Below are 19857 nucleotides of genomic sequence, written 5' to 3' on the forward strand. Positions count from 1 at the left end.
TGTTCCGAAAATGGGTCGTTCAAAAAGAGAACTGGAAATGAGCAAATAAAGTGGGGACGCTTGCGGCATGGGTTCCGAGTGCAAGGCAAGCGGCGATGTCGGCGAATTTCAAATAGATACCGCCAGCGTAAGAGCATATTTTGATCTGTTTTTTTCTTCTGTGTCTGCTACTACTTTTTAGATTCTGTTCTTTTAAATGGTGTCATTTATGTCAACCCATATTTACCATGAGTTTGAATGTGTGTGAAAATTCAGAGCACAGTCACATTACGAGGGTGTCCGCACATGTGCAACGACATTTTTCCCGTTATTTTTTTTACTTCCGAGGAGCCTAACACTGCATATCGGGTGACCCCAAATGAATAACACGTGCATTGGAGTGTCATTCAATTCACCAGAGATAGGATCAAGCAGCCTTACAGTATTACATTCACATCTTTTGTCGTTCTCCATTATGGTCCAAAGTGTTAACGGTTCTCTGAACATGTTCTGCTTGACATTTCCTCACTGTTTGTTCTACGTCATTAATCACATCCTTGTTAAGAGTGGGCTCTCTAAAAGGGTGACTAATTCCCCCCTTTGCGGGTTTCTATAGGTCACAGATGTATCAGTGGAGATGTCCACGGTGGACCACACGCTGCAGAAGCTAAGTAGGATGTACAGGAAGACGAGGCGGAAGCCTAAAGGTCTTTCCAGGCTGTGGGCTTACCTGCTGAGCATTCAGCACCTGGCGGTCATCGTCACAGCCGTGGTCTTTGTTTTGGTGGTGATCCTCTGGTCGCTGCTCTGGGTCTTCATATGTAAGTGTGTGTTGGCCAAGTGCAATATCACTTTAAAACATGTTTTTCCCCCATAATGTACCAACATTTCTCATATTGATCACAGTCCGACGCGAGGGCAACAGTGGCGTGTACTTTGCCGGGATGTTCCGTGTGGCCAATGTGGAGTTCATCCCGGAGTACCGCCAGGCCGGATCCCGTGAGTTTGTCTCCATGGCAACCAAAATACAGCATGTGGTATGTGTATGTGTAGGGGGGGGGGGATATTGTCATCATACACTGTGCATTTACGCAGTGTTAAATGTTGCTGCAGGTGAGCAGTGTGTACAAGGTGTCCTCAGTGGCTCGTCTGTACAAGCACAACTTCATTTCAGACCTCAGGTACAATTTCTTGTAAATAATACACCTACGAGCTTAGCTAGTCATTTGAGGGCCCCAACGCAAACCCATGGGACTCCGTAGGGGTCAATACTCGACCCTGTCCTCTTTCATCCCAGATCTATTAATTTGACACAACCCAATCTGGTAGCGCTCCTCTGTCATTCCCCAAACACTTTTACAAAGCCTATCATTGTAACATTGACTTTATTGGCTGGTATGGTCAGTACCAACAGTAAGGGAGGCGTACTGGTGCACTTCTGGATGGTGTTTGAGGTCCCTCGGCTGGAAAGCGCGGTGGTGTGCGAGGAGTGCGTGGGCGTCATCCTCAGGGATTCGGTCCACACCAGCCTGAAGAACCGCTCATCGGTGGGCTACCTGCTGGACCTCCCTGTAGACATCGATTCCATTCTCATCAATGGTGACTCTGATGTGTGGAGTCTTTCCTTTTGTTTCAGAAAAAAATTGACATTTTGATTTTTTTTGTAGCTGTCCAACGATCAGATTACACATCCACTGCAGCAGGTAGGTGGATAATTTATCACCTGAAATGAAGTGTATTTGATCAGGAATTCTGGTGGTGCGAATATCATTGTTTCACCTCTCTATCATATCCAAAAAGTAAGACCTGAAATATGAATATTACAGGATCCCAGTGTGTAGACAAACTTTACGCCAGCCTTCCCGGTGTCAGCGTCCCTTTGAATATCTTTTCGTCATGGGGCGATGTCCGATGCCACGTAAAGCTGACCGCCGTCCCCGGTTTCCTCATCCGGCTGACCATCGCCTCCTTCCAAATGGACCCCAGTGACTGCGTTCATGATGCCCTGACTGCATACGACGCTCTTCTGCCCATGAGGGGACGAGTTCTGCACAGGTGAATTCTACTGCAACCCCCCGTTCTGCATCCCTTGCAATGCTTCACATCTTCTTAAAAAAAATTACATATGAAAATTGGGATAAAAAAGAAAAAGCAGAACGATGTTGGGAATAAAAAGTGCTATAGCAATTTATATGCGTGTTTCCAGGCTATGCACCCCGGTTTCCAGTTCTATCTCCCTTGTGTCGACCTCCAACGTCATGCTTCTGTCCTTCACCATGACCGGTGGATCCAAGAGCTTCCGGGGACACTTTGAGGCCATCACAGAAGAGTGTATGTCATCTTTGTCTTTGAATTGTGGATACAAAACAACAAAGTCTTCAGGCTCACAATTTTGTTGCCATCGATGGTCTTGATCACGAAAAACGGCTTTTGAATAGACCTGTGGAGACTTTTTATATCCACTGTACTCCTCAGTGTGCCTGTCTCGCATCATCCCGCAATCGCACGTGAGCGGTTCGATCAACAGCCCCTTCCACCCCAGCCTCATGCCCCCCCACTCCTCCTGCACCTGGATCTTTCAGGTAAAGCTCTGGAATATACATCTTACACTTGAACTTGCCATTACCTGTATTTCGTGCCTTTATTCTAGACCCCTGATGCTGCTTTAGGGGTTGCACTGCAGCTTAAAAATTATGTGCTGAGACCAAAAGACATGAAGGGCTGTGAGCATGGATGGTGGAGAGTCAACGAAGTAATGTATGGGGAATAATAACAGAACATTTTCAAGTATATTTTTACAATAAATATGGCAATGCGTATTGAGTTAGCCAAATTGTCGCTAACAGTTTCTGCGGCAGCTACGTGGGACACGAGAGCGTATTCCGCATTGCGCAACACACGGCCGAGGTGGAGTTTCGCTCCACCACTCGAAGGGCCGCTCAACCTTTTCAGTTGTCGTACAGCAGCTACAACATCAGCCAGCGTAAGAGTTTGTTTTTATCCCTGAAGAGGATTTCCACCTCATGTTTGTGCCGCCACTCCCGACTTATCCGCAGCGTGTCCTGAAAGTCACTTCTTGTGCTCCACCGGACTCTGTGTCGAGAAAAGTCGGCGCTGCGACGGGCTGGACGACTGCCAGGACGAGAGCGACGAGGTCTTCTGCTGTGAGTCAAATTGTTCCTAATTGCTGATGACTTTTATGACTTAATAACACGCATTATGTTGGAAACAAAAGTTGTATAGCTTTAAGAAGAATCAATTTTTAAAATTAATTAATGGCTATTGTGTACTTTCAAAGGGAAACGTGTTTTCCACAAATTAAATTGTGAATGTGGTACTCAATTGTTTGTTTTTTAAATCCGCTTGTCTTTTCTTTGCAGTGATGCCCACCAAAAACTGTGGCGGCGGCAGCAGCAGCCCTCTGCATCCTTTGTTTGTCTGTAATGGTGAGCCGGACTGCGCCAACGGTTTGGATGAAACCAACTGCACTCAGGGTGAGACATCTGTGAAATATTTCCATCGTATCTGTCCATCTTTGCCTCTGATGCGCTTTGCTGTGCGACAGAAGCAATCTGCTCGGCCGTCAGCTTTCGCTGCGACAGCGACTCGTGCATCCGTAAAAAGAACGCCAGGTGTGACGACGTCACTGACTGTCAGGACGGCAGCGACGAACGTGACTGTGGTGAGAAAACGTCATTGAAACATCCTCAATGCAAATATGATGCTTTATTTCTACTTGTCAAATGGTCATTTATGTAACATGGGCTTTTGTCCTATTTAAGTCAATTACTTATGTACATAGTGGAAGGCATTTCTAAGAAAGTTTAAAAAAAAAATAAGAGTGTAAGGTCTTGTGCAGCTTGTGGGCTACCCACTCCCCCCGTGGCCCATCGCATCGTGGGGGGGTCCGACTCAGACGAGGGCGAGTGGCCTTGGCAGGTCAGCTTGCACTTTTCGGGTCACCTGATCTGCGGCGCCTCCGTCCTCTCATCCGATTGGCTCATCTCGGCAGCGCACTGTTTCAGCAAAGACAGGTCGCTTCTCCATTTTTTTCTCTCGCTCGTTTGGCGGGTTCGCAAATCGACATCCGAACCCCCCGCAGACTGTCCGATCCACGACGCTGGCGGGCCCACTTGGGCGCGCTAATGCAGGGTTCCGCCAAACATGTGGCAGAGATCCAGCGAATTGTGCCACACGAGTACTACGACGCCAGTACGTTGGACTACGACATGGCGCTGCTGCAGCTCAAGAGGGCGTGGCCGGCTTCGCTGGGCCCGCTGGTGCAGCCCGTGTGCCTGCCCGCCACCTCGCAAGCCGTCACTGCCCAACACCGCTGCTGGGTGACAGGCTGGGGACATCGCTCTGAAGACGGTGAGGAACGCCTGGTTGGAAATGACACCAAAATATATGCCATGATGTGACTTCCTCCCCGCAGACAAGTCGCTGCCGTCTGTGCTGCAGAAAGCTCAGGTGTCCGTCATGAGTCAGACTGAGTGCAAGGCAATTTACGGCCTGGTGTCGCCCCGCATGCTGTGCGCTGGGGTCTCGACAGGGGAGCGGGACGCCTGCAGGGTGACTCCCGCCTCTGCGCCAACCTCCAAAATGTTAATCGTCACCAACCTATACTCTGCTTTGATTGGTCAGGGGGATTCGGGCGGGCCACTATCCTGTCAGGCGCCCAGCGGGGGCCGCTGGTTCCTGATTGGCATCGTCAGCTGGGGTGCGGGCTGTGGCCGACCTGAGCTGCCCGGCGTCTACACCAGGGTCAGCAAGTTCACCTCGTGGATCTATGGCCATATCAGTTGACAGCCCTACTCAAAACCCATAATCAAATTCAAAGTGGACATTGGGTAAAGTATTGCACACTTAAGCATTTACATCATCAGAACATGAGTCATTTTTTTTTCCATTTAGACCATCTTTTATTGAATTAATTTTTTTTTACTTCATCCACAAATGATCTGGCCCATCTACCCGCTTTAAAAATCCAAAGTTTGCCGTCATTGTTGATGGAACAATAAATGTTGATGGAATGTACCTTACAGTAGCGTCTCGAGTCATTTGATCCCAGATTAGCGATTGAGGGCTCTTGCTAAATACCCCCCACCCCCCGCAGAGCGTTCAACCCATCGCAGTTACAACAAGGGGGAAGTTTGCAGACTATCAGTCAACGAGGTTCGCACATAGTGGCCTCATTGTCCCCCGCCCCGGCCGTGCAATGCATTGTGGGTCTCGGGCCGACACCTAAAAGCGGAGCAGGTGAATTAAAAAGGGGTTTGGATTTCGTCCTGGGGTGGGGGAGGGGTCTCGCTCCTTCAATCGCCTCACCGGAACAAACCGGGACTCCGCGATGAGGAGGGAAAGCTGCCAGGTGTACTGCATCTTCGGCCATGGGCGCTCCAGCTCCTCCGGGCTGCCGGTAAGAATCCCAACCTCGCCTATCTTGTCACAACGAAGCCAACCTTAAGCTGCATGTTCCACAGAAGGAAGAAAGTGTCTCCAATGAGCCCGTTCAGCTTCCGAGCACCCAGGCAAAGACCGAAAAGGATCAGGTCTCGCCTTCCGAATGCGGTTGCCGCAGGAGATGGGCGTTGGGACTGCTGTCCGTTTTATGTGTCGTCACCATCGCTTTCGCTGCCTACTACTTGACATGTGAGTAACACTTTCCTCTGTTCATCATGAAATTGATGACACGAAAACAAACACAGATTGTCTTGCTATTGTTCTCTTTCAAGTACATATTTTCGCCATTTCCAAGAAGACATCATTTACTCACAATTTGGTTATTTGTGGCGAGGGATGACTCAAAAGCTTTTTTTCTTTCTGCCACTTTTCTTCAGCAGCCCCAACCTCCTCCGTGTTCTTCCTAGGATGCAGCGTGGAGCTTCCCAACTTGAGCTTCTCCACCGAGCTCACCGACTGCTCCTCGCCGCAGTTCGTCCAGCAGGCACGCTCTTTAACCCCTTACGTGAGTCCACGTTGCTCTCAATGTCGTTTGCATATTCCCTTCTCCTTGTCTTTTGTCTTTTGCATCTTGCCGTTAAATGTAAAGCTGAAACAGGAGCTCGTCACGCTGTGTGTGTGCGTGCGTCCAAAGGGGGTCCGAAGGGTCCTCGGGGATCAGGCTCTTTCAGTTGAGGACAAGCCCGCCATAGTGAGAGGACGAGCAAAAGGCTTCAATACTGACATTGTCTGTGTGTGACGCGATACACATGCACACAACAGTGGGCTGGTCCTGGGAGAAGGCCTAATATTCGGAAGAGCAAATGTGTATAAATAAATAAACCCCTCCCTCCCTGCACCTCACAAAATATTTTTCAGTTCTCAGAACTCTACAAGTCCTCCCCGTGGAACTCTTACTACCTGCGCTCAGGGATTGCTGCTTTCAGGTACGCTGCCGCAAAAATATTGGGACACCCGGGCATCATTATGCGACTCAAGATCATGCTTGCGTGTGTCAGTGAAGGCACACAAGGCCTCAACGTGTTCTACTGGAGCCAGTTCTCCGCCCCGGACCACGTCGCCATGGCGATACGGCGGTCCAGCCCGGAGAGTCTGCAGCGCAGGCTGCCGGGCGGCAACACGGCTGTGTGGGATGGTCGACGCGAGCAGCGCTACTACTTGGAGCAAGACGACGTCACACTACACCTGCTCGGTAACGGACCTTTGCACCATCCGTGTCAAATCGTATGAAAAAAACGTTACCATATCTTGTATTAGAACATCACAATGTCCAAAAACTCTCAATTTACTTTTGACATCACCATTTGTAGGTTTGGATCCTGATGAGTGGGAAGAAAAATCCGACAAGCTTAAGAATCCAAGCATTCTCCAAAGTGGGAAGTGGCAGTTTGGCTTTCAAGGTGAGACTTGGAAAAAATAGGAAAGAAATCTAAGCTCAAATGTGTTTTTTGCTTCCCGTCTGAAGCGGTGTCCTTTGACCTGTATGCTAAACTCGGCGTGAACCGCACACTGGTTCTGGTGAGTCCCAAGAAGCTCTACTACCAGTGGCGCCTTCGCGTGCCTTCGGGTCACACCGTCCACCTGGTGGTCCTTGTGCTCCACACCGGTGCCACAGCACCGAGCTGCGGCGCTCACAAGATGTCTGCCTACGACTTCCTGCTTCCTTTGCAGAATAAGATCATCGCCAGGTACGCCCTCTCACCCGTTGGGTTTTGCGTTCTCACCACCAATGTTTGTGGCCACAGGTGGTGCGGGCTCCCCCTGACGTCGGGCTCCTCGCCCGCCATGAGGCTGACGTCCTCGGGGAACGTCATGCTGCTCACCTTCTCCTTCAGCCGGCAGAGAGAGGGGGCTGTCTTCAAAGCCTACTTCCAGGCTGTCCCCAAACCGGGCTAGTAGAGAACACAACTTTTTCCATTGAGCTTCATGTTCATTGTGTTGTGGCAAATATTCACACTTTGAGCACATGATGGAAATCTGGCATGTGTTATTGGTTGAGAATGAAATTGTCTTTGTTTTTGTTTTATCTAGGTTGCGGGGGGTCACTGTCCTCTTGGAATGGCTCTATTTCCTCACCATACCATCCCTATCACTACCCTCCCAATATAGACTGCAGGTGGACACTACGGGTGAGTCTTAACTGCATGTTTACGAGGCTTTTTTCTTTTCTTTTTTCATACGCATCAATCAACCGGCTCACACTCAGGCACCGCTGCCCGGCTACCTGATCTCCGTGACGATGGTGATGCTTGACATCCAGCAGTCGTCTGACGGCTGCGAGAAGGACTGGCTGGACGTCAGTGGCGTCAAGTGAGTCATGAGGGCAATGTGATCAATTCAGGTGGTCACATGGTGGTCACCTATCTCGTCTCATATTTGGTCTAGATTGTGCAACCGGGTATCGGATGGCGGTAAAAAGCGGCTCTACTCGTCTCCGCTCTCCATCCACTTCCACTCGGACGAAGCCGTGACTCACCGGGGCTTCCATCTGCACTACCGGGCCTTCTCGCCACAGGGCTGTAAGTAGCCACCCCGTCCTGCCCTGCCCCACTCATCTATAGGCCCGGCGTTTAATTGATATCTTCTGTACTCTAAGCCTGCCCGCCGCATCATTTCGGCTGCGACGACGACCGCTGCATCCCTTTGAGGCGGGTGTGTGATGGCGTGAGGGACTGCGAGGACGGACGTGACGAGGCCAGATGCTGTAAGTCTGGGTTAGGGCTAGGGTTTAGGGGTCTGTGATCATCAAACTTCCACTGTAGCCTCAGCGTTTTTGTTTGCGCCTAGCGTCGTGCAGGCCTGGCGAGGTGTTGTGCGCCTACGGCCAGTGTCAAGCTCAAAACAGCCAGTGTGGCATCTGCGCAGATAGTGGCGAAGACAGCGGCTGCAGTGAGTCAACGTACACACAAAGACAAAGTGCACCTTCCTATCATTTCCTATGTTGGCAGGAACTAAATGTCACAATACGTGTGCCAACAAAGTGTGCCTGCCCAAGTCTTCAGTGTGCGACGGCGTCGTGGACTGTCAAGATCGCAGTGATGAAATGAACTGCACAAGAGCGTGTAAGCATTCATATTCATAGGTATTTATTAATACTCTTACATGTAATTCAGGGTGTTGTTGTTGTTCCCCCAGACGCCAAAGGTTGCTCGTCATCCTCGTACAAATGCGCCAACGGAAAGTGCGTGACAACGCTCAACCCCGAGTGTGACGGACTCAAAGACTGCCAAGACGGGTCTGATGAGCTGCGTTGTGGTAAGAATAATTATTTTAGTAATAAGTATTTTTAAAATGCCCATTTGGGGCCACTGCACTGTACAATGAAATGTGGAAATATTTTTTGATATCAAATACAAAAGCAGCGATTGGTTTTGAGAAATGAACACATGCGTATAAGGTTGCGGCGTCCGCCCCCGAAAGAGGCCCAAGATCGTAGGAGGCATCGACGCGTCTCCGGGCTCGTGGCCGTGGCAGGTGAGCCTCCAGATGGAACGTTACGGCCACGTCTGCGGCGCCACCTTACTGGCCACACGTTGGCTCGTCTCGGCGGCGCACTGTTTCCAGGATTCGGACACCATCAAGTGAGTGTTCATACTTAGGAGTTACCGTTTTTTTCCATGTATAATGCGCAAAATTTAGCTAATTTATTGTCCTAAAATCTGGGGTGCGCATTATACATGGATACAAAAAAAAACACGGAGATATAAATCGATGTTTACGTTTAGCATCGATGCCAATAAATCGGAGAGCATTATATCGATTAATCGATGTGTATCGATGAATCGTTACACCCCTAGTTCATACCTATATTTCTTTGTACGCAGGTATTCAGATCCACGCTCATGGCGAGCCTACATGGGCATGCGCTTGATGGCGGCAGGAAAAAGTGCCATTGCCGCCGCCAGCAGGCCGGTACGCCGGATTGTGCCGCACCCCAACTACGAGCAGCTCACGTCCGATTACGACATTGCGCTGGTGGAGCTCGGCGCTCCCGTATTCTTCAACAAGCTCGTGCAGCCCGTGTGTGTGCCCGCACCGTCACACGCCTTCGCCATCGGAACCAGCTGCTTCGTCACCGGCTGGGGCGTCCTCACAGAGGATGGTAGGATTTCTCTGACTGTGAACTAACCCTAACCCATAGCCTTCCCTATTAAAATGAATGAAAAAGTCCATCATCAATTCCTAGCCCTAACCCTGCAAGGAAACCCAATGACAATTGATTTGTGTGTGTTTTGATGCCAGGGGAGTTGGCGTCTCGCTTGCAGGAGGCACCGGTGCGCATCATCAACAGGAACACCTGCAACAAGCTCTACGACGATGCCGTCACACCCAGGATGCTTTGCGCAGGGAATCTGCAGGGCGGGGTTGACGCCTGCCAGGTAAGTTTTATTTGTGACTAATGCAAATAGCAACCATTTATTTTATTTCTTTTTTAATGTGCAAATACTTTTCTTAGTTAGACACCCTATTCCAATCAAGATGAGTTATTTGGTATGTATTTATGAAATTTATATTTTGTTTTTTTACTTTTTCATAGCATTTTATTTAGATAAGATGATAAATGCATATTTTTATATGTTTAATGACGACTTCATAATTTTTTTACTGTTTTCCCACAATTCACTAATGTACGAATACTTGTATTTGTAGGGTGACTCTGGAGGTCCGCTGGTGTGTCAGGAGCTCGGACGGCGCTGGTTCCTGGCGGGCATTGTGAGTTGGGGCGAGGGCTGCGCCAGGCAAAATCGTCCCGGCGTCTACACGCAGGTGGTCAAGTTTGCCAACTGGATTAATCAGCAGACCCGTGGTGAGGTCTGACTTAATGCCAACAAGGACAGGGAACACAACAAGACATGTTTGGAGTGTCAGATTAAAATTACTAAAAAAAAACAAGTTACTAAAGTATATTTATTCTTTTCTCAGTAATATTAAATAGAATGGTGATCCTTCTAAATGTATAAAAAGTAAACCCTAATTGAAATTTGTCTTGATATTCTTGTGTTGCTGCTTCTTACAGTTTGATTTAGTAAGGTGTTAACGTTTTGTGGTAATGTGGTTGTAGGGTTCAACCCTTACTCGTGCTGGTGAAAACGTATGAAGTACTTGCACATGAACATGTTGCTTCTGCAATGTCAATGTGTCAATGGGCAATGTGTAGCATAAAGTCAGAGGTAAGATGCTCAAATATATTTGAAGGAAATATGCCTGTGGCTCATTTGTGTTTTAAATGCGTACGTATTAAATCTCTTTTAGTTTGACAGTAAATGGTACTGTGGGATTGGCATCAAACAGCTTGAAGACTCTTTATTGAGGTTTTGCCAAAAGAAAAAGTCACGTGTACCACTGGGTGCCACTGTAGATACTGCGATATGTTGAAAATATCCCAACTTGATTTAAGTCAGTGTTTAGTTGGTCTTGGCTCAATGAGAGTTCAAGCCTTCCACTGCATTATGTACATAATATAATCATTATTATTATTATAATACAATCATCACCTATTGTAATTACAACACATGGTGGATAAATTCCAGATCACATCTTTGGGACAGTAGCGTTCCTGGAGGTGAAGACAGTAGGCATCTTGCATAGAACAGTTTGTACTTTGAGTAGGTGAGACATGAGTCAGCACCATAATGGCAGTGTATTGGTCAGCCCTTGAAGAAGAGGGTGAGTGGTAGGTACTTGTTTGTAGAAGGGTCAGATGAGCCCAGCGCCTCTGGGCGTGATTGTTTTGAGGCTGCCGTGGCAGAGCAGAAACGCGGCAGCAGCGGGGGCCTCGGGCCGCGCAGAGGGGATGAAGACGGGGCAGGAGTGCGTGCGCGTGTGGCACTTGCGACCCTCCCTGGGGTGGCTGACCAGACTGCTGACGGTGCCCGAGAGCAAGGGCAGGGGTGGTGATGGCAATGATGGCGGCAAGCTGGGGCGCCAGCGTTCCACGCGCTCCTCCTTGTGCTTGATGGAGTACCACGTAAGAAAGATGAAGACAAAGCCCACGAACTTGAGGCTGGCGGCCAGGCCGAAGTAGACGAAGCGGAAGGCGGTGACGTCATATTCCCAGCACGAGCCATGCACGCCGCAGTCTTGCTGCCATAGCATGCATGTGGTGTCGATCACGGCGCCGAAGTAGATTGGCGTCGGGATGTAAGCTGGCGAAAAATCAAAACATTAGGTCTGCTTGGTCCAAACACTGACTGCATGAAAACGAAGAAAGAATGCAAGTGTCAAAGAAGGTGCTGCTAGATGTTTCCCACCACTGGGTGGCAGCACTGGACTATTTAAGACTTGACTGCAGAAACTTGAACTAACTCACCAAGAGTTCTGAGAAGGACGAACTGCATGCCCAGAGCAAAAGGCCTCTCTTCTTCATCCACCGACCTGAACATCAACACTTTTCACTTTCAATTTATGTGAGCTAACCCTAACTCTAAATCCTCTAACCCTAACCCACCTGAGCGTGACAATGATGGCGGAGGGCTGCGCACAGGCGGTAATGAGGGTGACGATGAAGAGGAAGACAAGAAAGGGGATGAGCGTGTTGCAGGTGCGCTTGCACTTCCCTGACGTGGCGAAGCCGTTCTCGTTCAGATAGGTCTTGACGATGACCAGTTGCATCTGGTTGACGGGGCCGCCGCCCGACTGCGGCGTAATCACCTGACGGCTCTGCACGCAGCCGCACTCTGTGTAGTTCCTCATCTGACCAAGAAGAATGGTTCACACGTCAAACATATACAAACCGGATTTGGTTGAAGTTGGGAAATTGTGTAAAATGTAAATAAAAAACAAAATAAAACTATTCGAAAACCCTTCTCAACCCATATTCAATTGAATACACTACAAAGACAACATATTTAATGTTCAAACTGTTCAAAATTGCAAGGTATTTAGGGGTTTCAACATCTACGGTCCATAATATCATCAAAAGGTTCAGAGAATCTGGTGAAATCACTGCATGCAAGCGCCACGGCCCAAAGCCAAGACTGAATGACCGTGACCTTCGATCCCTCACTGTCTTAAAAACCGACATGAGTGTGTAAAGGATATCCCGAAACGGGCTCAGGAAAACTTCAGAAAACCACTGTCAGTAAATACAGTTCGTCACTACATCAGTAAGTGCGGGTTAAAACTACCATGCAAAGCAAAAGCCGTTTATGAACAACATCCAGAAGCGCCGCCGGGTTCTCTGGGCCCGAGCTCATGTAAAACGGAAAAGTGTTTTGTGGTCTGATGAGTCCACTTTTCAAATTGTTTTTGGAAACACTGGACGTTGTGTCCTCTGGACCAAAGCGGAAGCGGACCATCCGGACTGTTATCAACGCAAATTTCAAAAGCCAGCATCTGTGATGGTATGGGGGGGGGCATTAGTTCCCATGGCATGGGTGACTTACATTTCTGTGAAGGCAACATAAATGCTGAAAAGTACATACAGATTTTGGAGCAACATATGCTGCCATCCAAGCGACGTATTTTGCATGGACGCAACTGCCTATTTCAGCAAGATAATGCCAAGCCACATTCTGCACATGTTACAACAGCGTGGCTTCAAAGTAAAAGAGTCCAGGTCCTTCCCTGACCCGCTTGCAGTCCAGACTTGTCTCCCATTGAAAACGTGTGGCGCATTATGAAGCGTAAAATACGACAGGGAAGACCCCGGACTGTTGAACAACTGAAGCGGTTCATCAAGCAAGAATGGGAAAGAATTCCACATGAGAAGCTAAGAGAATTAGTCTCCTCTCTTCCAAAACGTTTATTGAGTGTTATTAAAAGGAAAGGTGATGTAACGAAGTGGTAAACATACCCTTTCCCAACTTTTACTGCACGTGTTGCAGCCATGTAATTCTAAGTTAATTATTTGAAAAATAAAATAAAGTTTATGAGTTTGAGCATTAAATATGTTGTCTTTATAGTGTATTCAATTGAATATATTTTGAAAAGGATTTTCAAACCATTGTATTTTGTTTTTATTTACATTTTACACAATTTCCCAACTTCAACCGAATCCGGTTTGTACATTTGGAATATGGCTCAAAGTAGTGAGTCCCGCAAGGCTCTGTCCTTGGTCCTCGCAATTTCTTTATATCTGCACTCACCCCGCCGCTGTCGTTGCCAATGGTGCTGCATCCGGCCAGGCAGGGGTTGAAGTAAGTGATGCCGTCCGAGCCGCACACGGGCGCGTACTCATCGATGCGGCAGCCGCAGTTGACGTTGCAACTTCCCGTCAGATTCCTGTGCGCCAACGTCAGCATCGGACTTTGTCGCAAATGACACAGTCGGGAGGTTTTTGTTCTGATTAACTACATGGTATTGTATTTATGGATTATCTTCGATTGCTTCTGTCTGGTGGCTCACCCGGTGGTGTAGGGTATGTTGATTCCTCCCAGGTTGATGCTCTCGCAGCCCACGATGAAGAGCGTGGAGAAGCAGAGCAGCGAGATGCCGCTGCAGATCATGGCCAGCTTGGCTGACTCGCGGGCGCCCAGCTTCAGCTTCTTAATGATATAGCCGCCCAGCACGATACCCACACCCGCGCTGGGCACGATGATCACGCCTGCAAGACACAAAAAGCCAGCATTTGCCAGTGGGAAAACTTCTAATGTTCTTGCTATCTTCTTCTTCTTCTTCATTGGGTTAGGTGCCATTTTGACATGGTTTGCGTGTCCATGGCAACAGGACCGCCCCTGTGTATCCTCGCAACGGGCACTTGGCGAGGAGGTAATAGTATTGCACATGTCTAGAAAGAAGCATATGTTGGCCGGCAACAACGCGGCTTCCTGCTGTTGGGCGGCCATGTTGGTGATGTGACGGCACACAAGCTAACATGAACTTTCAAGCGACATCATCCGACTACTGACCTCAAATCAAATGACACAAATTCTCACCTGTGTAAATGCTGGCGTTGGAGGCGGGGATTCCAAACTGGGACTCGATGAACTTGGGGATAAAGGTGATGAAGGCGGTGACGATGGCGCACTCGGCCGTGTAGGAGAGGCTGACGAACAGGAAGGTGACGTTGCTGAGGATCCTCAGCGCCGCCTTGGGGATGTCTGCGAGATTAAAGACGACTCATTACCGCAAATGCTTCCAAGGCGACATTCTCATCCAATCACGTGTGAGGGAATGTCATCCAAAGTCTGCACTCGAGTGGTTGCTCACCTCTGATATTCTTCCCGAAGGCCATGGAGGACGACACGTCGTGGCCTTTGCCGCCGGACTTGTCCTTCATCACGTCGTCGTCGTCTTTGTCTGTCTTTGTCCTCCTCTTCTTGTGGCGCGGCGGCAACTTTTTGGGGAAGGCGAACATGGGGATGATGACCAGGAGCGTCGCAAAGGCACACAGCAAGAAGCCGCTCCACCTGAGCGACACACACTCTATGAGATTTGATTTTGCAAACTGTTAAAAGAACTGCAGTCACCATGGTTACCAGTTGCCTACAAAGCGAGGGTCGCTTTGGTCGATGGAGACGGCGCTTTTGGGGTCCACGTAGAAGCCGATGAGGACGCCTCCAAGCAGGTAACCGGCGGCTGGGCCCAGGGCTCCCATCACGTACATGATGGCTGAGGGGAAAACAAATGTTTGTTTTTCTGCCGCCCATTTGTTGTGGAGACAAACACCGCTAAGAGTCTGCGTGTGAAGGAGAGCCGCCTAACTTGCTCGACTCAATTACGCAAGAGACCTTCAGCGACGCCACGTGAAGGGCGTAACCTTCCGGGCTTGGCATGACTTGATCCCGTTGGGTGCTATCAGCTTTCCCCGCTTGTGTTTGTATCGAGTCAGCAGGCTTGTGGCCGCTGAGGTCTGACTTCCAAGGTGGTGGTATTTCTCCGTATCTCTTCAGAGCTCCCCTAACTGACCTTAGCTCCACCCACTCCCCCTTGGTACCCTTGACAACAAAGCCAGAAACTTAATGAGAAAGCACAGCAGTGAGTGACGTTGCCTCCGGTGGCCAAAGCCATTACTTTGGGCTAATTATAATAATAGTAATAATGAATGACATGAAAATAAATGCATTTCGAACGTAGTTTCTTTCTAGGGTTTGGTTGCCTTTTAGGGGTGACGGGTGCAAAAAACAGGCAAACTTAAAGATCCGGGAGCTGGTTGCTCTACTAAGCGTGCTTGGTTTTCACGGAACGAAATCGCAGCCGAGATGTTTGATTCGGACGTCGCAACCGCAATGACCGGTACAGACGGAGAGCTTCAACTTGAAGATGAAAATCTATCCTTCTGACTAGTGGCGTCAAGGCGGAGGCCACCCAGGCACTTTGCGGTACCGCGCGCTCAGTCAGCCAAGACATGGCGGGGTGCACGGAAACCACCTGACTGGAATCAAGTTTCTGAGGTCCTCGTCTGCCAACGACGGCGGAAGCTCTGAACACATTTGCTGGTCTTCCAAGGTGCCAAATCCTCCCTGCCGCCTGCCCTCGACATTCGAAGGGTCAAAATTATTTGCTTTCACGACCCATTTCACACCGACACCCAAGCCTCGGAATCGGGGCCTCCCACATGATTGTGGCGGCGGGATCCCGATGCTCATTTGCTTTTTCTCCAGCGGGGCGTTTGTGTCTAACAGCAGTGCCTCACAGCGGGCGAGAACCCACGGCTGAGAATCACAACCTCGCTTGCGGCATTTCCCCAGGAACCTTCCCACACGCTCAAAACAATGCGACTCATGAGCTGGTAATGGCCAGTGGCAAATGATGACCTGCTTGGAATTGCCGAGACAGAGGAAAGGTATCTGGGTTGGTGTAATATTTAACCTTCGTGTGAAAAATCCAACATGATGAAACCGTGCGTGATCTGTCCGGCCCGGAGGGGGCAAGACAGAGACAGCCCACTGGGGGTCACGGAGGTGAGTGCGGCCGATTATTACGAAACAGAGCGAGCGAGCAAATCTATCGACCACGTGACAAAGTTTTGTGTGAATGGGCAGGGAGCACACTCGACACAGAGCGACAACTGGAGCAATTTGTGGCCGACGCAACTCAGTGTATAGAGTTAAGCCGTCCTGTTCCGTGTTGAAATCACACAAACTGCAATTGAAAAAAACAAATGGGGGGGGGGGGCGCAGGGCGTCGGTGCGAAAGCAATCCATCGCAATGTTTAGCCGGTTTAAGCACATGACTGCCTTTTGATAATGAGAGGTCAGTGGGCCAGTGGGCATCTACGCACAATCCTTGAGCAGATTGAGGGGCGCCGCACCGACGCGGTCACAAGGGAGGATTACTGAGCGAGCCATGCGCGCAAGTCACGGCGGGGAGGCCACACAATGAAGGCATCGAACCCCGGGTGGACGTGGAGCGTGTTTTGCCTTCACACAATGGCGCATTGTGCATGCTGCAGATGCCCTCACCCAGGTAGAGAGACGCGTTCTCCTTCTTGACATTGTCATCCAGGTAGGTGGGCCCGAGGGTGTAGATGGGCGTGGAGCCCATGCCCACCAGTATCTGGGCGCAGATAAACAGCGCCACGTAGAGGTTGTGTTCGTCGCCTTTGTGTTGGCGATGGCACGACGGCGCATCAGCCGCCGCCCGTCCGCTGTCGTTGGCGCCGAGGCAGAGTCCCTCTTGGCCCCCCGATGCGTTCATCTCCTGGATCTGGTAGGGCGACGAGATGAAGTGGGGCAGGGAGAAGAGCGCGGCCCCGACGGCAATGACCACGCCACCCGCCGCCAGCCAGCGCGGCCTCTGGCCCCGGCCGCCCAAGTACGAGATGAAGACCACCACCAGCAAGCTGCCGATGTCAAAGCAGCTGACCAGCAGGCCCGACTCGGAGCTGCGTAGGCTATAGCGCTTCTCGATGGTGGTGATGACGCTGCTCAGGTAGCCCGAAACCATCAGGGACTGGATGAAGGTCAGGTAGCAAATGCACAACAGGAAGCAGCGCGAGTCTCTGAGGCTAACGGGCATGTACTTTCTGGCCGGGATGCGAAGAAGCCGGGAAAGGGAAAAACCGACTTTCTTACCCCTGGCCGCCCGATGGGGGTCCAGGGGAAGGGAGCTGCTGTGGCCTACCACGCCAGAGGACCGGAGGTCTGTCCTGCAGGAAGGCGACTCTGGGCTTTTCGGCGGCAGTTCGCACTTCTCTTCCACGTGAAGGGCGGCGACGTCAAGCGAGCCAGACTCCTTGCAGCCATATCGGCAGTGTCCGTTCAGGTTCTTGGCCTCGATGCCGCTTATCGAGTCCACGTACTGGTCCCGGAGCTGAAGGATTGCCAGAGATTCTGAGAAATCGCTACTGGTCTCGTCGCTGTCCGAAGACGTCATGGCGCAGCCAAGTAGGACGAGGAGGAGGGCAGGTGCAGCTCTGAGAAGACTTGGGCTGAGCTGGGAAGGCTTCTAATGAGCACTCAGTTGGGGGGCGGGAAGGCCGAAACTAAAGACCGCCCTGCCCGGATTACCGCGGTGGACTGGATGCCTCTGGATCCAGGCATTTTTCCATCTGCTGTCAAACAGCACACAGAGAAACAAATTATCCTCACAAGGCAATAAACAAAACAAAAACAACACATATTTGAACTGTGTCTGGTTTAGACTCCATTGTGGCGATGCTTGTTATGGCTTTTTGTTAGATGCTAGTTTCCTTTGTTTCACAGCAGAGCAAGCAGCCTAGAGACAGAACAAACAAGTATGGCTGGTGTCCAGAATAAAGGCATGTGCACTTTGCGCCCCAGGAAATTTTTGGGCCAGGCAATTCAGATGCTGCTCCGAATCTGTTAAAGTTCACTTACTTGTTTTTTTTTAAACACACAATAGTATTCTCAACAAGAGTTGTGATTTTAAAACGCTACATAAGAAAATTACGCTTATGTACAACACTTGCCAAGTTTGTACTGTACTTTATCCCTTGGTGAAATTCGCCTTTTAGAAATTTTCTTGGCATAATCTGGTGAATTAGGTTTTCACGTAGTACTGTTTTGCATTGTATTCCTAAAATAGCGTTTTTCAAGAGGTATTGCGCTTTATGTAATTAGATTTTGGTTTTGTTTTCTTATTTTGAGTAATGCTATGAATCTGGGGCTTTAAATAAACACAAGCCCCCGTGGAAATAAAAATATGACTTTGTTTACTAACGCACGGTTTCAGTGTGCGGATTGTCCGTATTCGCCAACGGGCTCTCGGATGTCCATTTTTGAATCGGTTAACTGCTACATTTTAAAGCAAAAGCCGACCGTAAACAACACCAACAAAGCGTACGAGCGAGTGACGATGTAGTCTAAACCCCAAGAGGATCAAACTCGACAAATAAACAGCAGCATCTCTTCTTTTGTCAAGGCACAAACACAGTGGGAGAACAAAAGAACAGGCTGGGTCACTAAATGTCTCACCCTAACGACAAACACGCTGCGACAACGGTACAACATTGATATTATTGTACAAATTTGTCAAAAAGTGGCTTTCAATAAGTTACAGAAATTCAAAAGAGCCGTTGTACTCGCATGGGACAGAAAGAACGTCGCCTGTTTCCGTCTTCGGAGCAGTCGCTCGCTGAATGAAACGATGCGCTGGGCTGCTGCTGCTGCAGCCACAGTTGCTGCTGCCTCCAGGGACCGTGGGAAATTAGTCAACTTCAACAGTCTTGCCACAAAAAGCGCCGCGAGAGAAAATATCCATACGCGGATCTATTTTCAAGTTGTTTTGATGTAGCGTTGTAGGATATTGGCGAATAGTTATAATAGTTTATAGGCGGGCGAAGACGCTTATAGCCGAAAAGAATAGGTAACTTTGAACGCACCGAGCAACCGGTGTTGTGCTCGATTTGGTTCCCCCGTGAGATTTTGTTCCCCCTGCCGCGGGAGCGCGCACGACTTGTTTGGAAAGCGAAAAACCGATGCCGTACGGCGTCGTATGGCGTCAGCACTATGTTGTTTTCAATAAAAACATGAAGAACTCACGTTTGCGTCAGTCAGTTTCCCGCGGCAGGGGGAACCAAATGGAGCACACCGGCATGCATTTCGGCCCAGTATATGACGTTGTCTCGACAGCTGGCAGGAGTGCTGACCCATGTGCGATGGCAGGGTCACGCACAAAATGCCCATAGGCACGCCTGATAAAACAATATTGATAAAACACACTATTTGCGATTCTAATTGCCATAAAGCTGTTCCGATGTAAACCCACAAAAGCCCTTACACTTTGCCTTGTTCCTTTCTTCTCTGCTGTTCACTTCAAACACGCTCCATACGAACACAATGCTCTCGTATCGCTTGCTCGATCACCTGCTCGTTTGCTGTCACAATGTACCCTACACAAATCCGAAACATTTATTGCGGCTCCGAGTCACGACGAGGGGCAAGTTTTGGTTTCCAAGGGTGTTTTTATTCCTCTTCACCTTCTCTCCCATACACAGCCTACCCATTTGTGTGGACCGGTTTGTGGCTCGTCATCTTTCCTTCATTGAGGGAAACATGCGAATTCGCTCTG

The 19857-nt window shown here is 49.5% G+C and overlaps 3 protein-coding genes across 10 annotated transcripts; 2 read left to right on the forward strand and 1 right to left on the reverse strand.

Moving 5' to 3' along the window:
• Nucleotides 1-20: 20 nt before the first annotated feature.
• Nucleotides 21-5023, forward strand: tmprss7 (transmembrane serine protease 7). 3 transcript variants are annotated; one of them, XM_061265171.1, is made up of 18 exons: nucleotides 21-127; nucleotides 596-800; nucleotides 886-1016; nucleotides 1093-1160; nucleotides 1385-1578; nucleotides 1647-1682; nucleotides 1806-2034; nucleotides 2186-2310; nucleotides 2455-2561; nucleotides 2630-2736; nucleotides 2826-2962; nucleotides 3036-3143; nucleotides 3360-3473; nucleotides 3545-3661; nucleotides 3839-4013; nucleotides 4082-4350; nucleotides 4415-4551; nucleotides 4624-5023. In XM_061265171.1, the coding sequence occupies exons 1-18, from the start codon at nucleotides 68-70 to the stop codon at nucleotides 4783-4785; spliced, it is 2481 nt and encodes an 826-aa protein (XP_061121155.1). In that variant the 5' UTR covers nucleotides 21-67; the 3' UTR covers nucleotides 4786-5023. The 3 variants fall into 3 exon arrangements, with proteins under 3 accessions (XP_061121155.1, XP_061121156.1, XP_061121157.1); XM_061265172.1 differs by having other exon boundaries at nucleotides 3548-3661; XM_061265173.1 differs by lacking the exon at nucleotides 21-127 and having other exon boundaries at nucleotides 657-800; nucleotides 886-978.
• LOC133143370 (suppressor of tumorigenicity 14 protein homolog) lies at nucleotides 4798-10715 on the forward strand. 3 transcript variants are annotated; one of them, XM_061265165.1, is made up of 19 exons: nucleotides 4798-5398; nucleotides 5463-5631; nucleotides 5820-5947; nucleotides 6301-6368; nucleotides 6441-6634; nucleotides 6753-6842; nucleotides 6908-7130; nucleotides 7188-7333; nucleotides 7474-7571; nucleotides 7649-7752; nucleotides 7828-7961; nucleotides 8039-8146; nucleotides 8230-8331; nucleotides 8424-8504; nucleotides 8578-8697; nucleotides 8840-9023; nucleotides 9267-9544; nucleotides 9685-9821; nucleotides 10093-10715. In XM_061265165.1, exons 1-19 carry the CDS (start codon nucleotides 5330-5332, stop codon nucleotides 10258-10260), a joined length of 2601 nt encoding a protein of 866 aa, XP_061121149.1. In that variant the 5' UTR covers nucleotides 4798-5329; the 3' UTR covers nucleotides 10261-10715. The 3 variants fall into 3 exon arrangements, with proteins under 3 accessions (XP_061121149.1, XP_061121148.1, XP_061121147.1); XM_061265164.1 differs by having other exon boundaries at nucleotides 5823-5947; nucleotides 8391-8504; XM_061265163.1 differs by having other exon boundaries at nucleotides 4799-5398; nucleotides 8391-8504; nucleotides 10093-10714.
• Nucleotides 10716-10720: 5 nt separating this feature from the next.
• LOC133143371 (solute carrier organic anion transporter family member 5A1-like) lies at nucleotides 10721-19453 on the reverse strand. Of its 4 annotated transcripts, none has more exons than XM_061265170.1 (10): nucleotides 19329-19453; nucleotides 16788-17878; nucleotides 14862-14994; nucleotides 14593-14792; nucleotides 14319-14483; nucleotides 13789-13987; nucleotides 13530-13689; nucleotides 11891-12135; nucleotides 11753-11817; nucleotides 10721-11588 (listed from the first exon to the last, which is right to left on the reverse strand). In XM_061265170.1, the coding sequence occupies exons 2-10, from the start codon at nucleotides 17698-17700 to the stop codon at nucleotides 11140-11142; spliced, it is 2529 nt and encodes an 842-aa protein (XP_061121154.1). In that variant the 5' UTR covers nucleotides 17701-17878; nucleotides 19329-19453; the 3' UTR covers nucleotides 10721-11139. The 4 variants fall into 4 exon arrangements, with proteins under 4 accessions (XP_061121154.1, XP_061121151.1, XP_061121150.1 ...); XM_061265167.1 differs by lacking the exon at nucleotides 19329-19453 and adding an exon at nucleotides 18762-19187 and having other exon boundaries at nucleotides 16788-17875; XM_061265166.1 differs by lacking the exon at nucleotides 19329-19453 and adding an exon at nucleotides 18762-19187.
• Nucleotides 19454-19857: the final 404 nt, after the last annotated feature.

This window comes from Syngnathus typhle, linkage group LG19 (assembly GCF_033458585.1).
Source record: "Syngnathus typhle isolate RoL2023-S1 ecotype Sweden linkage group LG19, RoL_Styp_1.0, whole genome shotgun sequence".
In the NCBI taxonomy this organism is placed as follows: Eukaryota; Metazoa; Chordata; class Actinopteri; order Syngnathiformes; family Syngnathidae; genus Syngnathus; species Syngnathus typhle.

Coding starts and splice junctions, on each gene's coding strand:
- tmprss7 (XM_061265171.1), top strand. CDS start 68: ATGGGTTCCGAGTGCAAGGCAAGCGGCGATGTCGGCGAATTTCAAATA. Junction 2,562..2,629: donor CCTGCACCTGGATCTTTCAG/GTAAAGCTCTGG, acceptor CCTTTATTCTAG/ACCCCTGATGCTGCTTTAGG. Junction 4,552..4,623: donor GGGAGCGGGACGCCTGCAGG/GTGACTCCCGCC, acceptor TTGATTGGTCAG/GGGGATTCGGGCGGGCCACT.
- LOC133143370 (XM_061265163.1), top strand. CDS start 5,330: ATGAGGAGGGAAAGCTGCCAGGTGTACTGCATCTTCGGCCATGGGCGC. Junction 7,334..7,473: donor CCAGGCTGTCCCCAAACCGG/GCTAGTAGAGAA, acceptor TGTTTTATCTAG/GTTGCGGGGGGTCACTGTCC. Junction 7,572..7,648: donor ACTGCAGGTGGACACTACGG/GTGAGTCTTAAC, acceptor GCTCACACTCAG/GCACCGCTGCCCGGCTACCT.
- LOC133143371 (XM_061265170.1), bottom strand. CDS start 17,700: ATGACGTCTTCGGACAGCGACGAGACCAGTAGCGATTTCTCAGAATCT. Junction 12,136..13,529: donor TTGGCAACGACAGCGGCGGG/GTGAGTGCAGAT, acceptor CTTCTTGGTCAG/ATGAGGAACTACACAGAGTG. Junction 11,818..11,890: donor GCCATCATTGTCACGCTCAG/GTGGGTTAGGGT, acceptor GTTGATGTTCAG/GTCGGTGGATGAAGAAGAGA.